Here is a 15609-nt window from a genome sequence, read left to right on the forward strand (position 1 = left end):
TGAGGTTCAAAGAGGTTAAGTGACTTGCCCACCATTACTCTGTAAGTAGCCGGAAGCTGAGTCTTTGACTTCGGATCCTGACTGCTTTCCACACAGTACCTGAGGTCCAAACACCAGAGAGGGGCCGCAGCCTCTGACCTCTCACCTCTAACCCGGGTGGGAGGATGTAGATGTCAGACGTTCCCATTCGGAGTCCGGCCGGAGCCAGAAGAGAAGTCAACCTCCCACCCCTTTGGGGGCTGTGTCACGGCTGACCGCGGTCGTCAACTGCCTCACACCTCCACCCCTTCAGAAATCACTCACCCACTGCCTGGCTCCGTCGCCATGTCTCCCTATTTGACCCTGCCTGACTCTGACTGACCTCTAGGCTCACCAACCGCGGCGCCAGCTTCGCCGTGACTCGGACCAATGGCCTGAAGAGTTCGCGGTCGATCTTTGGGGCATAGACCAATCGTAGCCTGGCGATTTGTGGGCGGGTGCTGTTCCTAGGGTTACGAGGGGCTCGGCTGGCGGTGACCAATGAAAGCCCGAAGATACTAGCATCCTGGCAAGCCTAAGCTCTGAAGCTGGAACTCCGGAGCCCCGCGTCTGGGGAGAAGACTCTGGAAGAGCCTGTTACTATGGAAACTCCTCAGAGGCCGAAAATGAAAAGGAAAATAAATTGCAGTGCTTTATGGATTTTTTTTTTTCTTTTCTGGCCAAATTCCAAAGCCCCGGGGGATAGGAAAAGGTGCCTATGCAGTTGTACTGTATCTTCTGCCTAATGGGGAGATGGAGGCCCAGGTCTCAAATTCTGCCCTCTCCACCAGGGGTCAGGGGCCCAACCCTTAAAGTAGAGGAAATCCAGATCTCCTTGAGAGAGCTGAACCTTGGTGTTGCGCAGCTCCACCCCTTCCAGTGGTCTACAGAAGAAAGAGATCCAGAAAGGGGCTGTGACTCAAGATCCTGGTGCAAGCAAGAGGCAAGACCGACTGCTAACTTTGACCTCGGTTCCCCTGAAGGTGGTATCTTGGACAGCTGGGTAGCTTCCCAGCTTTAGGTGGTTAAAATTACCAACCAGCAACAACAACAAAAGTCCATGCTGGTGCTTAAAACTGAACCGGGGCGTCCGGGTGGCTCAGTCAGTTAAGCCTCTGACTTTTGATTTCGGCTGGGGTCATAATCTCACGGTTTGTAAAATCAAGCCCTGGCTGGGACTCTGCGCTGACAGTGGGAAGACTGCTTAGGATTCTCTCTCTCCCCCTCTCTCTGCCCATCCCCTGCTCTCAAAATAAGTAACTACACTTAAAAAAAAAAAAAAAAAAAAAAAAAAGGAAGGAAATGTTCTGTTTGTATAAATCTAGAGGGTAAATTGGGATTCGAACAGGCCAACATTTATTTTTACAGGTGAGAAACCTGGGGTCAAAGAAATTAGAAACTTGCCCACAGTCTGCCAGCAAGTTCAGGCTGTGGAGTCTAGCCCCCACCCCCCTCGTCTATTTGGCCTCCTCCTGCTAGAATTCTAGGCAGCCTGAAATCAGTGTCGATGGCTTGGTTGGTAGCAAGAAGATGAAGTCAGTGGTGGACTCCTAAGTCTTTGAATTTAAGGCATCAGATTCTGTTTGGCTCTACAACCCCCATTAGGTTCCTTCCCTGTTCAAGCAGCACACATTTTCCCTGCTTATTTGATTTTATTAAAAAAAAAAAAAAAAAAACAAACAAAACTTTATTTAATATGAATAAAAATAAGTACAAATAACAGATTCTTTGTAAAGAGCAGCAACAGCTAAGGATCACCCTCCATCCCTTTGTCCCTGGAAACAGGTCCTTTTACCAGGTATATTTCGTCTCACCCTATCCTGGGGCAGGAATTCATCCCTCCGACAGGAGTAAGATCTGATCTCAGGAGTCAGGGCAGAAAGAGGGGTGGGTGACCTTTCAGCATGGAGATAACTTTGGCCTTGACAATGAACGAGGTTCCCGAGGAATGACAAAGGTAGGGCAGAAATGGGGTGGATTCAGAGGACTGTCACATAGTGGGGTTCCTCTTCTCCCTGTTGTAACAATCTTCCTAGCCCTACCTAGGAAGACATTGGTTAAAATGCTGACCCCTGGCACGGCCTGCCCACTTTGAGTTCTCAGACTTCCAAGGAGAGGGGCCTGTGGTCCAATGTGCCCGTGCAAGTGCCTTAATCATGAATCGTGGCTCCAGCAAGCGGGAGCCCCTCCCCTTCCTCTTGCTTTCCCCAGAGGAAAGGGAGGCGGCCCACATCCTTGAAGTCCTCCGGCTGCTGACTGGGCTCGGGCGGCTGGCAGGGGTCAGCCCAGATGTCCACAATCTTGCGCAGGGTGGAACAGCGCTCCTCCAGCTCTGGCCCCTCACTCTGCATTAGCAGGTTTGCCAGCTCCCTGCTGAGGTCCTGAATCACGTCGCTCCGTCCTTGCTTCCCAGGCTGGCCTGTGTTCGGGACCGCAACAGGGTCCCGGAGCTCCCCACTGGGCCCAAGGAGGTGCTGGTACCTCTTCTGCCACCGGCGGCACACCATGGCTTCACCCACAGGCTTCTGGCTGGTGTGCAGCAGGGCCAAAATGTGCCGGCATGGCAGGTGGTACCACTGTTGAAAGGAACAGCTGCAGCTACAGCCATCTTTGCTCACCTGGTGAGAATCCTCTAGTAGCTGAATGTCCACAGAGGAGCCAGCCACGTCCACCAGGTGGGTGGAGTTCTGCACCACCTCCCACTCATTGTGGCACAGCTTATAGGCCAGTTCAGAGCCACTCCCGTGCAAGGTGTCTAGCATGCCCTCCTGGGAGGGCTGCACCTGTGGCTGCTGCTGCAACGGCGCCCGCTGTGGCTCTGGCTTTGTCTTTTCCACAGGGAGCCTGGTGAGGCTCCCCCCACAGACTCCGAATGCCTTCTTGGACTTTGGCGGCATGCTGGCTGGTCGGGCTCTTTTTAACTTGGGAGGAGCTGTGGGCAAGTTTTTCAAGCCTTTGGTATTAAAGAAGTCTATATAATCCACAAAGCGGAGGATGCAGTCCAGCAGGGACTGCTGTTCCCGAAAGAGGCTGGACACCTTGCTGGTGACAACGTCTAGGCTGTCCATGTACGTGTTACACGCGTGCAGGCCTTTCCTCACGTGCATGTACCACAGCAGCTCACAGGAGAACCAGTGGGCCTGCAGGAAGCTGAAGAGCTCCTCGTCCAGTAGGGCTTGGGACATCTGACAGAGATTTTGCAGGCTGGCATCAGAAGTGACAAACACAGCCTCCCGCAGGGCTTCCTTCATGAGCCTTTTAAAGGATGGATTTGCCGAACTACGATGCAACTTCTTCTCCAAGAGCCGGGTGGTGTGGTAGATGGACAGGAGGATGCGGGCAGCAGGGAAGATCTCCTGCAGGATGGCTCGATGGGGGAAGGACGGGTCCACAAAGACCACCTTGACCTTGGGCCAGTCTGTGTTGAACTCTGTGAAGATACTCAGCATCTTGGCCACGGAGGTAGCTGTCTCAGCCTTGAGCACGGCAAAGTGTACCACTCGACCCTCTCGCTCCTTGTTCTCCACCAAGAAAGCATAGAGGATGTGGCCCTGGGTGTTCTCCACGCGGTGTAGCAGGAGATTCTCTGGGAAGCGGATAAACAGATCGGTCATCTTGCTGCTCTGGAAGCTGAGCCGGTCCAGGTCTTGGCTGTTGCCCACGCTGAGAGAGGCCATGGAACCCTCATCCACCTTAAGAAAGTTTTTCATCACTTTTGCTATCTTGGCCAGGTCAGAAGGAGTGATGCCCTCCTGCTCTGGCTTTGAGGGTGCTTGGACCTTGTCTAAGCAAAATGATGGTTCAACGGGGGACTTCTTGGCTAGGTCAAGGTCTTTCTTGGTTGCAGGCTGCTCAGGCTGGGGTTTCTGCAGGTACATGGTCTTTTGAGGTTTGCCAGTGGTGTCTCCTCTGGGTCCTGCAGTTTTGGAATCAACATGGACATGCTGGGTGTTGAGTTCACTAATAAATAGTCGATCCAGTTTCTCATTGTACCGCAGGAGCAAGTATGCTGGGCACATGTCTGCCTCTGATGTTCTCTTCCTGTTTGACTGGGTCCGAATACAGACAAATTTCACCTGCATGTATCTAGGGAAGGTAGATGTGACAGTGAGAAAGGTACTGCCCACCCCTTTCCCTTATAAGACAAGACCCTGGAGGGATTTACAGTGACTGATGGGTTTTCCAGAGACCACGAGGCAGTGTAGGGTGTAGGGAAGGAAGACTGACATTCATCCTCCAATCCCAATTCGGTGTCTTTTGTCAGGACCCTGTCCAACTAACACTGCATCCATTCTCATGTATAGCAGTTTAAAGCCCCACTCCTTCCATTCACTCTCTGTGGCCCAGCTGAAGCTCCCAGGGATTCACTGTGAGACCAGACGGGAGAGAAAACAGACAAGAGGCAGCAGCAGCAGGCCGGCTGATTATGCACTGTTTAAAATGTTGCCTCTGGGGCCCCTGGGTGGCTCAGTCAGTTAAGCATCTGACTCTTGATTTTGGCTCAGGTCATGATCTTGTAGGTTCATGAGTTTGAGCACAGCGTCGGGCTCTGTGTTGACAGTGAGGAGCCTGCTTGGGCATTCTCTCTCTCTCTCCCTCTCTCTCTGCCCCGCCCCCCCCCCTCACTCTCCCCCACCCCTCTCGCTCACTCTCTCAAAATAAATAAACTTAAAAAATATATATCCCCTTCATTCCTGCCTTTTGGGAACTATTACCTTTGCCTCCTACTCCTCCAGACAGCAAAGATACAAGTGGCCCTCTCTCGGAGGAAAGATCTCTATTCATCTTTCATCTAAGGAAAAATGTCCAAATCCTAGGAGAGTTTGAGAACCCCTGGGCTAGATGATCTTCAGGTCCCTACCAGTTTTGCCATTCTGGGCTGAGAGTGAGGATTCAAAGGAGAAGAGTCAATAAATTGAATCTCTGCTCTTTTCCTCTTCCTATCCCCATTCAACCCAAGCTTCAAGGCCAAATCAGCTCCCACCTTCCCCAGGAAGCCTTTGCGGATGTTTTCAACCCATAGTAACTGCTCCTTTCTCTGAATTCGTAGCATTTACTTAACACAAAAGGCTCAAAATCGTCTCTGGGGGGCAGTATACCTAGTGGTTACACAGTGGAGACCCTGGAGGCTGACTGCCTGGATAGTAATCAGGGCTCTAGCACTCAGAAGCTCCTTGACCTTGGGCAAATCACTTTAAAATGAGACTGTTTTATGAAGAACATCACACATAAAATGAGACTCTTTTAATAAGATTGTTATGAAGGTTAAATAAGCCACAGACACAATATTTAGCCCAGAGCCTGGCTACCGTTATTATAGTTCCTATGCCTTGTGACACTCTATCGGGTGTTTATAAAGTACCTTTACAATTGGATGGGGCTAGGGGGTGCCTGGGTGGTTCAGTCGGTTAAGCGTCCAACTTTGGCTCAGGTCATGATCTCAAGATTCATGGCTTTGAGTCCCATGTCGGGCTCTGCACTGACAGCTCAGAGCCTGGAGCCTGCTTTGGATTCTTTGTCTCCCTCTCTCCCTGCCCCTCCCCCCTTGCGCGCTCTCTCTCTCTCGCTCTCTTTCAAAAATAAATAAACTAAAAAAAGAAAACAAAAAACAATTGGATGGGGCTGTCATGAAGCGGCAGGACTGAGTTACTTCTCAGTGTATTCCAAGCACCTAACAATGTTATTCCTTCAGCAGATGCTTATCAAAGATGTACTAGGTGAATGACGCATAGATCATGGGTGGGACAGGTTACAACCCTGCCTCTTCAGGGAGTGTCCCGGCCCAAAGACCAGGAGAGAAGGGGAAAAACTCTCAGCCCCTGGCATGCAATGACACAGCCTGGGCACCTCACTAACTCTTTTCCAAACACTCTAATCCGGCTGGTCCTGTCTGCCCACTCTGTGGGGTAAGCTTAGAAAAACAGGATACGCCAGGCCTGCAATAATAGGGCGGAGTGGGCTGAAAATGCCTGCACCTGTTGTGTGCACAGTGCTGGGGCTACGACACTATCCCCAGCTCAGGGCTGGGAAGGGGCTGGAGCAGTCCAATAGTATGGCAAGGCCAGTCAGTGGTGGCCGCAGTGTGGCTTCTGCCTACATTCCCAGTCTCCTTTTCCACCCCCTCACCATCTTCTTTTTTTGTGCCCTAGAAAGACAAAGTGTCTACAGCTTCCTGCATTCGTTATGCTAGGTCTCACTTCTCTGCCTTTGCTCGTGTTTGTCTCTCTCTGGAACACCCTTCCCACCTGCCTTCACCTCAAAGCTTACTCACCCTTCAGGACTACGTGGAATGGTCACCTCTTCTAGAAAACCTTCCCCAAGCCTGTAGATTGGGCCCTGCCCTTTTGCTGGCTCCATATCTTAGCATGGCCCTAGTTCATCAAATTAGACGGAATTTGCATGCTCTTAGTGCATGTTAGCCTTGTCCAAAAAAAAAAAAAAAAAAAAAAAAAAAAAAAAAAGATACTGGAGAACGTTAGCCATAAAGCTTTTTCAAACCTTTCCTGGTTCCATTAATGACTGACTATGCCTCCAGGGGAGGAAACCTTGGCCTTGTTCTTAATTCCTCCTTCTCTGTGTCTATATCCAATATGTTAACAAGTGTTTTCCATTCTTTCCTACCAGTACTACATGTACTAAGGTATTCTATGCCAGGCTATATTAAACCCCTAACATGCATCACTTTATACTAGGAAAAGGGTTCTATTATCCTCATTTTACAGATGGGGAAACAGGCTTTAAAATGTTCTCAAGGATGGGGATCTGGGATTTGAACTAAGCCTGCTTGGCTACAGTCTGTGTAGTTAACCCTTATGCTGCCTGTCCGCTTTCAAAATATTTCTCCTTTTTCAGAATACTCGACCCTCAACACACTGTTCAGGTTCAATAACTTGCTTAAAGATCTGTAAACATAATGTCTTTGTTGGCATCGTATGTTTCAAACATAATGGGTACTAGGCTGAATTCTGTTATTTTTTTCCCCACTTCGTTCAATCTTTTTTATTGAGATAGCACTGACATACAGTGAGATATACAAATCTTTTGTTAAGAATTCGTTGAGCACTGCGGTTATTTTCATCTGTACTTAGTTGTCTAAGTTAAAGCATTGACTCCCTTCAAGACAGGAACATGGTTTCACACCTTTCTGAATCCCCCTGACTGCTTATATCTAAGGGTGCCCAGCCAGGATCTGGAGGGAGGGAGTCAGCCAGCCTTGCTTCCCATCTACTTTGCAGGTGTCTGTATTCCCTACCGGAGAGCGCCACCAGTGTGCTCCCAGTGCCTGCTCCCGCGCGTGGAGCACACCCGGTGCTCTAAGCACGCGTACCGAATGAGAATTAAATGATTTGACTATGGCACAGAAGGTTCTCCTTATAAAACATGAAAAGTATACTAGGAAGACCACTGAGAGGGTTCTGTCCAACAACTTGGCTTCTAGTCCGAGCACAACTACTTTTACTAACTATGGACAAGTCCTTTGTTTAATTTCAAACATTTACCAAGTCCTGCTATGTACCGAACACTATACTAATTGCTACACAAACTAATTAGCCAGTCTCTGCTCTCTAAGTCTAGAGTTAGAGACTCTAGACTCTCTAGACTTAGAGAGCAGAGAGAGAATTACATAGGTAGCCAGTAAAGTCAAAATTAAGTGAATGGTTAAAGAGAGGTACAAGCAATATATTTATAACTGACCGAACAGTGATTCACTCTATAGGGATTGGTACAGATTAACTAAGCCTTTTAATTTTACATAAGATTTGTGTCCTTGTGTGTAGATCGCACCTTGAGCAATACTAGGATCTTTATAGGTGCAGTAAAGCCATTTTAGAAAATATAACTTGAGTTAGGAACAAGACTCAGAGTCAGAAGATCTGAGTTTAAATTCTACCTCTACCACTTATTAGCTGTGTGAACTTGGACAAGTCATTTCACTTCCTCTGAGTCTTCAACTACTAATCTGTAAATTAGAAATAACAAGAAGTTAGAAATAGCAAGAGTACTGACTGGTCTGTAAAAGTCGGTACCTGATCCAAAACCAATCAGAACCACTACGAAGTGAATTCATTCAAAAGGTTGTGACTGGATCTGTGGGTTGCCCTTAGCCCCCTTCTTCCTTCCCAACAGAAAGCCAACTTAATTTGGGTTGCCATTACTCCCCCACAAAGCTAAGTACTTCAGGGCTAGTCTAAGCCAATTGAGCTCATCTCATTGGGAATGGGCATGGATACTGGCCCAATTCTGGAGAAAGAAACAGGATAGGAAATCTGCAGGAAACTGAGGAAGGCTTTTCATTTGGATGTGACCCCTGCATCTGTACCAAGCTGAGACCTGAGGATGGCAGAGCAGTAAGAAACAAAAAGCCAGGGCCATGGAAACAATCACCTTCACAGACCCACCTCTAGGCTTCTAAGAAATAAGCCATTTTGAGTCAGAGTTTTCAGTTAATTGCAGCCAAAACTATCCCTCAGAAACAACATATGATAGTAAATAGAGGGGGAAAAAGATTTGAGAGGAACTTTATCTTGAAATAGGAGCCTAAAATTATGAAGTTCATATTATATTTAACAAAACATAGGTTATAATGGCAGCTATATACCAATTCTTAAAATAATCCAAGAATAACTTACAGTGTCAACTGTTTTTTTTTTTTTTTTTTCCTGGTGCATTTCCCCTCAAACACTAAGATATTTTATTTCCTGTCTCACTTTTACAACACGGAAAGGTCAGTTTTACTGAAACATTCCTGGGCTTTATCAGGTTTCCCAAAGGCCTAATTTTATTCTTTGCTATGCAAATCCTTCGTTTGTCAAATTCCTATCACATCATCATCTTTGCTCATTTTTCTTCTCCTCTTGTTCACTGGTGTCAGGCTGAGGGCGATGTAAGTAAGGAGTTCTCATTACTTTCAGAGATTTCACGAAGTCTTGCTCTTGGGAGAGGTGTAATTTTTGTTTGCAGTTAGTTTTATTTCCATTGTATTATCCTGATGTTTACCACACTTATTGATTAGCTAGAAACTGACTGCCAAAGATATTAATGGCACTGGTAGGGATAAGCAGGAAATTATTAAGTAGTGACTAATTTTATAAGTGGCTGGTTTATTAGCAAGACTTTTGTAGGACATTGCTTTCCTACTCGGCCTTGTGACTATGGATACATAGAAAATGAAAAATCGGGTAACAAGGGCCTAGTTCACAGGGTGTAATGAGGATTAAATAAAACAATGCCTGTAAAGTTCTTAGCACAATCTCTGGAATGCGGCCCCCAAAAATGTTCCAAAAAAAGGTAGCTATTAAACCAAACGGCAATGGAGAGAGACATGAGAATACTTCCTGGACTGTTTGAAGAATTATCAATCCTCCCCAAAAGACATAACAAAAGCAAAAACACAACAGCCATATATAAAAATATGAGAGGGAAAACCGGGCATAAAAGCATCGAATCTCCCAGTTGAGTGGGACTTTTGGTGGTCTAGTGATAATTCCCGCAGCACATGTGATTCTCAAAGTACTGAGTCAAAGTACCGCTTTCTACCATGTACCGATTGCAACTGAGCGCTGAGAAACTGAGCACCACGCTTCCGCTCCTACGTGCGTTCGGTTATTTAACCTTTACCATATCCACTTCAGTTTAGAGGATTAAACCGTCACAGAAATTAAGTCTTGCCCCAACTCAAGTGTAAAGCCTGTCTTTCTGACTCCAGAGCTCTCTTTTTAACTCCTTGATGGGGTTTACGGCAGGCTGCCCCAGAATTTGCTACTTGGACGTGTGGATTATTTTGAGCTGAAAACAATCAAGGTCCAACAGACTCAAGATGAGCTTTTCACCTCTCCCTTAACTGCCTAGAATAATTTAGAGAGAGACACTCTGCCCATGCAGCTTTGACTTGGCCCACGTGGACTGTGTTCGAATTGGACCCGATTTTCAATTTTTAAAAAGCAGAGAAACTGACCTAAAGCCTGGATGTCTGACTTCCCTTGCCCCAAAGCCTGGCCACGGGGGATCTTCATTTTCACACGGCGGCCATTAGCTGCGGCTGATTAGATAGGGCCTGCTCTCCATTTTGCCCAAGTCCCACTTCCGTGGTCCCTGCTGCAGAGACCTGGTGTCTGTGGTTATTTCATCATTCTTTCTCTTATGGTGAAATTAAAAGTTGAACTTTCTTACCCGGGGCTGTTTCACCTGAACCCTGAAGACAACTGAGTTGTCAACCCTTTTCTTAGCCTCTCGGCCTGTTTTCTCTGCTGCCAGATGGCAAAAAATAGCTTTTGTCTATCATTCTCAATTCGGCCCTGCGGGGTAAAGCACGCACACAACGGAGAAGGATGCCTGGGGCATGGGGGAACGTTTGGAAAACGGCTGTGCATCTCAGAAGCTCAGGGACCATTTACAAAACGAATGAATGAATGAACAAACCAATCCACAACTGACCGCGTTAATTGCCTGGTAAAGAGAACACTGATGAAGGGAATCACCGCGAAGGCGTTTTTTTTGTTTTTTGTTTTTTTTTTAATCCATTTGTGAAAACAGTGTACTTTGAGCTAGGGATACCGCAGGTGCTCAAAAAATGGGACAAATTACAGTTATTCCGGGGAAGCTGTAATGGAGTGAATGAGTGGAGGGGAAGTGGGTGGTCAAAAAGCGATGCCTGTGAAGCTTTGGCTCTTTTCACCAGGCACAGGGCAGGTGCTCAGCGCCCTGTTGAATGCTAAGACACCAGGGCCCAACTGCACTCCCTCCACGTCCAGGCCTCCCACCAGGGGACAGTCCGGCCTCCTCCCCACCCCCCTGCCCCGCCCCCGCCCCCGCCCCGCCCTTACAGGATGTCCTCGCGGATTGACGTGCCGTGGTTGAGGTTGTGGAAGCGGACGGAGACGCAGTCCCTGAGAATGAAGGAGCACCTGTTCTCCTTTTTGTAGGCGCTGAAGCACTCCTTGAAGTCCTCGTAGGTTTTGAAGCAGCTGCCCAGCTCCATGGCCGCCCCGCAGCCCGCACCGGGGGCTGGTCCCAAGACCAACACCAGGGGTCAGAGGTCACACTAGGAGGGCCCGTAGGCTGGCCTGTGTCCGGGATGCCTTAAGGGTGGGCCCCGGCGGAATGGCCTCTTATGGAGCTCGGGAGGATCCCTAGGACTGAGAGGGCTACCAGGGGCCGGGGGCGTCTTTGCTATCTGACAGAGGGGAAATGACACTCAGCCCTTATTATCCAGTCCCGGGTTCCGCCCCCTCACGGCCACGCCCAATCACACACGGGATTCCCGGACTGGCACTCCTTTTCTCCAGTCGCTAGAGGAAAAATCGACGCCCTCTCACGAAGACTGACAGGAACATTGGCCAATCATAACTTGGATCCCGCTTTCTCAGGGCCCGCAGGGGGCTTCCGGTTGCTGGAACAAGCTGCCGGAAGAAGCTGCTCGTTCAATGCGGTTCTCCGCGTGTCTGCCCAGCGCTGCGTCCTGGCCGGCAGCGAGTGAACCCCATGTCGTCCTCGCAGGCTCCAGAGGACCAGCAGGGCGGCGGCGATCCCCCCGGGGACCTCCGCAGCGTCCTGGTTACCAGCGTGCTCAACCTCGAGCCGCTAGACGAGGATCTGTTCAGGTAGCCGGCCGCATCTGGCCTGCACTCCCCCCCCACCCCCATTGGGACAGAGGCTTCTGATCTCGACTGCCGCCACCACGTTGCCCCCTCCTCATAGTCTCCCGGACGAGGATGGGCTCTGCGCGGGATGCAGGCTCTGCATCCTGCGGTTGGGAGAGAACTTATCCCTGAGAGGTCTGGCTTCGCTGCCCTAGCTTCCTCCTTCTCCGCACCAGGTCGGCGCAGCCCCATCCCCAGGAGGTCCTAGCAATCTGGGCAAATTAAGTGGTGGCCTGAGATAGCCTTCTCAGCAGCCTCCCTTGAGGAGTCATGTCCCTGGGGAGCCAGCCCCCAAAGGGCGGGGACTTGTCCAAGTGCACGCAGCTGATCAGGTTTAAAACTTAGAAGCAGCTGCTTGCGTTTTCGTTGTCCTTTTCCTCTTACACACCTTATCCCCTCCACCACTAGGTGGGGTCTAGTAGCTCATTACTCATTCTGGGGCCTGAGCCAGTTTCCTTCCCAATGCTATTTAAATTCTCTCTGTAGCTAGGGATTTAATAATTTTGGCCTTCAGGGCTTTTCAGAAGCCATCTTCGGGTGTTAGCTTCCCTTCCCGTTACCGAAGAATTACAAAAAACTTCCTGGAGAGCTACTTAGATTGCGTGATATTAAAAAAAAGTCTAACCTTGGGCTGGGCTGGGCTGGGTGATGGGAAACTGGAATTTCGCCTCTGGGGCCTCAGTTTCCTCCCCGGTGCACTGAAGGGCTTCGATTTGAAGTCTGAGGGCCCTTTGAGCTCTAAATCTAGTTCTTGGGAGAACTGGGCTGTCCCAAGTTGAGAGATGTAAGTGGCAGGTCTCAGTGCAGTTTACCCCCAGCTCTTGGGGTTCATCTTCGCCCTCACACGACCTTGAGGGGGCTTCTGCCTTACCCTGGAATCAGCAGTGGAAGAAACACTGGACTTGAGGGGAAAAGATGCAGATAGTGCACAGGAATGGTAATGTTTAAGTTGTGTGACCTTGCTCAAGTCACTTTCCCTCTCTGATCCCTGTTCTCTGTGTAAAATAAGGGCATTGCTTCCTTGTCCTTAACCGAAGCCCGGAAGGGTTGAGCAGTCTTGAGGACCCTGAAGTTGTACGCTGTGTGCAGAGTAAGGGAATTTGCTTGGGAGAAGGGTCCATGGCTCTCACTAGATTCTCGAAAGGATCCCAGACCCCAATAAGGCCGAGAGATCCTGCCCTATAGGCTCAGTGATGGTCGCAGGATTTGGTCTGGTCCCCAAGTATTTCCTGCTTTCCCCTCTCCCCACAGAGGAAGGCATTACTGGGTACCCACAACCCAGCGGCTGTTTGGGGGTCAGATCGTGGGCCAGGCCTTGGTGGCTGCAGCCAAGTCTGTGAGTGAAGACGTCCATGTGCACTCTTTGCATTGCTACTTTGTAAGGACAGGTAAACTACCCCCCTCCTTATCCCCAAGCCAACCCTGATGGTCCATTAGCCACTTCTTCCTGGACTTGGGGGGCTGACCTAGGAGAAAGAGGGAAGGAGGGGGAGGGGGAGAGAGAGACTGTTAGTTGATTCCTCTCAGGGGAGCCTAGGGAGGAGCAAAGCAGGGGGCCAAGAAGAGTGTTGGACCTCACATCTGCTGAGATCACGGAGTACCTGTTTTCTGGGGCAGAATGACTTTGTTACTTAACTGCTCCCTGCAGGTCTTTTGTTCTTCGCTCTTTACACACCTTCTGGTGCCAAGTACTGTCCTGGATCCCCAGAGGGGTGCTGTCACCTCTGCTAGTTCAGCAGTAGGCAGCTTGGCTTGGAGAAGAGAGCACCAGCCTGCAAATCAGGAGACCTTGGGTCTGGTTTCAGCTTTGCCACTAACGTGCTCATCCATCTTGAGTGAGGTTACCCCCCCTCCCCCCTCACACCCCCACTCCCACCCCTCCTCTCTGCCAGGCTTGGTTCTTCCCACCTGAAAAATGGAGAAGGGGAGGGGCCTAGTATGAGATCCCTACAGCTGTTTACGCTCTGGAATCCAAAGAAGGAGGGAGGGAGTAATCCTTTAAAACCCACGCTTTCTTTTGAGAAACATAAACATCTCACCTTCCCTCTCTTTCCCTCACTCCTAAGGCAGATGCCTGAAATTTTGAGTCCCTGTCTTCTGCACAGTCTCATCAGCTGTGACGAATTTACGGAACTTTATAATATATGATTTATGTTAAAACAGTAGTGAGGTTTCCCCCTTCATGTTACAGATACAGTTACAACTCTTTTAAAGTTTATTTATTTTTGAGAAAGAGAGTGCGCAAGTGGGGTAGGGGCAGAGAGAGAATCCCAAGCAGGCTCCACGCGGTCAGCGCAGAGCCCCATATGGGGCTCGAACTCAAGAACTGTGAGATCATGACCTGAGTCAAAATCAAGAGTCGGACGCTTAACTGCCTGAGCCACCCAAGCACCCCTGCAGATATAGTTACAATAGTAAGTATCCCTTTTTTTCATACTACGTTCTCCTGCTGCCGCTCACTCCCTATCCTTGTGCTGCCTGTCCCTCCCTGACAGTCATTGCTGTAGAGTATTTGAATACTTCCTGTGGGGTCAGCCCTGTTCTCACCTTCATGCTAGCTGGGAGCAAATGTGCTCTTACTTCTTCAGTGGAATCGTAAGCTCCAGAAGTGCTACACTTACGCTTTCGATATCGTAACCCTTCTAGCCCAGTGCGACAGTTTTATTTTGTTTTGTGGCAGTGGGAGCATTACCTGATCCCTCTGAATGGGCCTCTTTCTCTTGTTTCTAAAGAATTTTTGGTCTTTGTGAGTAAGTAAAGTATCCAGTGCAGGGCCTAGGCTGTTGCTGGTTCTTTTTTGATGAGGAACTTATGGGAATAACTAAAATTTGCATGATACAGTGCATAGCTATGTCCATTACCTTGTTTAGTCCTTAAAGGTAAACACGAGGGGTGGGAATTCCTGCCACCATTCCACCTGTAAGGAAACGGGGACCAGGAGAGGTTATGTAACCAGCTCCTACAGTGCTCAGGGAGGCAGAGCTGGGATTTAAATCCAAGCTCCACACTCTTTCCTCCTCCTTTGCTTTTCTCTTTCACTCTTGGGAGATCATTCCAAACCATGAGAGAGCTACCAGGTCCTGGGGAAAGGATCCTTTTCCTTGGAAAGTCTCCATCCAGGGAAAGCATGAAATGAGACATGCCCATGCTACTGTTTTAAAATAATCATCAATTATTTGTGTCCCTACCTGCTTCTTGAGAGGCTGCAAAACAGCTTAAAATAATTGGTAGTGGGGTGCCTGGGTGGCTCAGTCACTTAAGCGACCATCAGTGCACAGCCTGCTTGGGATTCTCTTTCTCTCCCTCTCTCTCTGCTCCTACCCTGCTCTCTGTCTGTCTGTCTCTCTGTCTCTGTCTCTCTCAAATAAATAAATAAACATTTTAAAAGAAAAAAAATGGGGGCACCTGGGTGGCTCAGTCGGTTAAGTGTCTGACTTCGGCTCAGGTCATGATCTCGCGGTCTGTGAGTTCGAGCCCCACTCGGGCTCTGTGCTGGCCACTCGGAACCTGGAGTCTGCTTCAGATTCTGTGTCTCCCACTCTCTGCCTCTCCCCCACTCGCACTCTGTCTCTCTCAAAAAAAAAAAAAACATTAAAAAAAATTAAAAAAAAAAATAATCGGCAGCTATTACAGGACTATTGAAATAGAAGTCAAGGGACAGGAGGCTAGTAACAGGATTTGGAAGAAATGATTGTGTTAAAAAAAACTAAGCTAAGGCATATTGTGGTTCGTTCTGAGCTTCCTGGCAGCAAGGAAAAATGGGAAGCTCTCTTACTAGTTTGTGATGTGACCTCTTACTGGTTCCAGTAATGATGGTTCCATATTTTTAACTTCTTTTTTTTTTTTTTTTTTTTTAATTTTTTTTTTCAACATTTTTTATTTATTTTTGGGACAGAGAGAGACAGAGCATGAACGGGGGAGGGGCAGAGAGAGAGGGAGACACAGAATCGGC

General features: G+C 48.8%; 2 protein-coding genes and 1 long non-coding RNA gene across 5 annotated transcripts in view; 1 reads left to right on the plus strand and 2 right to left on the minus strand.

Moving 5' to 3' along the window:
- Nucleotides 1–2168: 2168 nt before the first annotated feature.
- On the minus strand, nucleotides 2169–10997 carry ZSWIM3 (zinc finger SWIM-type containing 3). Its single transcript, XM_049650666.1, has 2 exons — nucleotides 10842–10997; nucleotides 2169–4104 (listed from the first exon to the last, which is right to left on the minus strand). Exons 1-2 carry the CDS (start codon nucleotides 10994–10996, stop codon nucleotides 2169–2171), a joined length of 2091 nt encoding a protein of 696 aa, XP_049506623.1. The 5' UTR covers nucleotide 10997.
- LOC125936534 (uncharacterized) lies at nucleotides 6758–10824 on the minus strand. Its single transcript, XR_007462053.1, has 2 exons — nucleotides 7620–10824; nucleotides 6758–7589 (listed from the first exon to the last, which is right to left on the minus strand). It is a non-coding gene; the product is annotated as an uncharacterized LOC125936534 (long non-coding RNA).
- Nucleotides 10998–11499: 502 nt separating the features above from the next.
- Nucleotides 11500–15609, plus strand: part of ACOT8 (acyl-CoA thioesterase 8) — an 11766-nt gene continuing 7656 nt past the window's right edge. For all 3 annotated transcript variants that reach the window (XM_049650674.1, XM_049650676.1, XM_049650675.1), the window contains exons 1-2: nucleotides 11500–11618; nucleotides 12909–13045. In XM_049650674.1, coding sequence (XP_049506631.1) covers nucleotides 11500–11618; nucleotides 12909–13045 — 256 coding nt within the window. The remainder of the gene's footprint in view (nucleotides 11619–12908; nucleotides 13046–15609) is intronic.

Source organism: Panthera uncia (genome assembly GCF_023721935.1).
Source record: "Panthera uncia isolate 11264 chromosome A3 unlocalized genomic scaffold, Puncia_PCG_1.0 HiC_scaffold_11, whole genome shotgun sequence".
In the NCBI taxonomy this organism is placed as follows: Eukaryota; Metazoa; Chordata; class Mammalia; order Carnivora; family Felidae; genus Panthera; species Panthera uncia.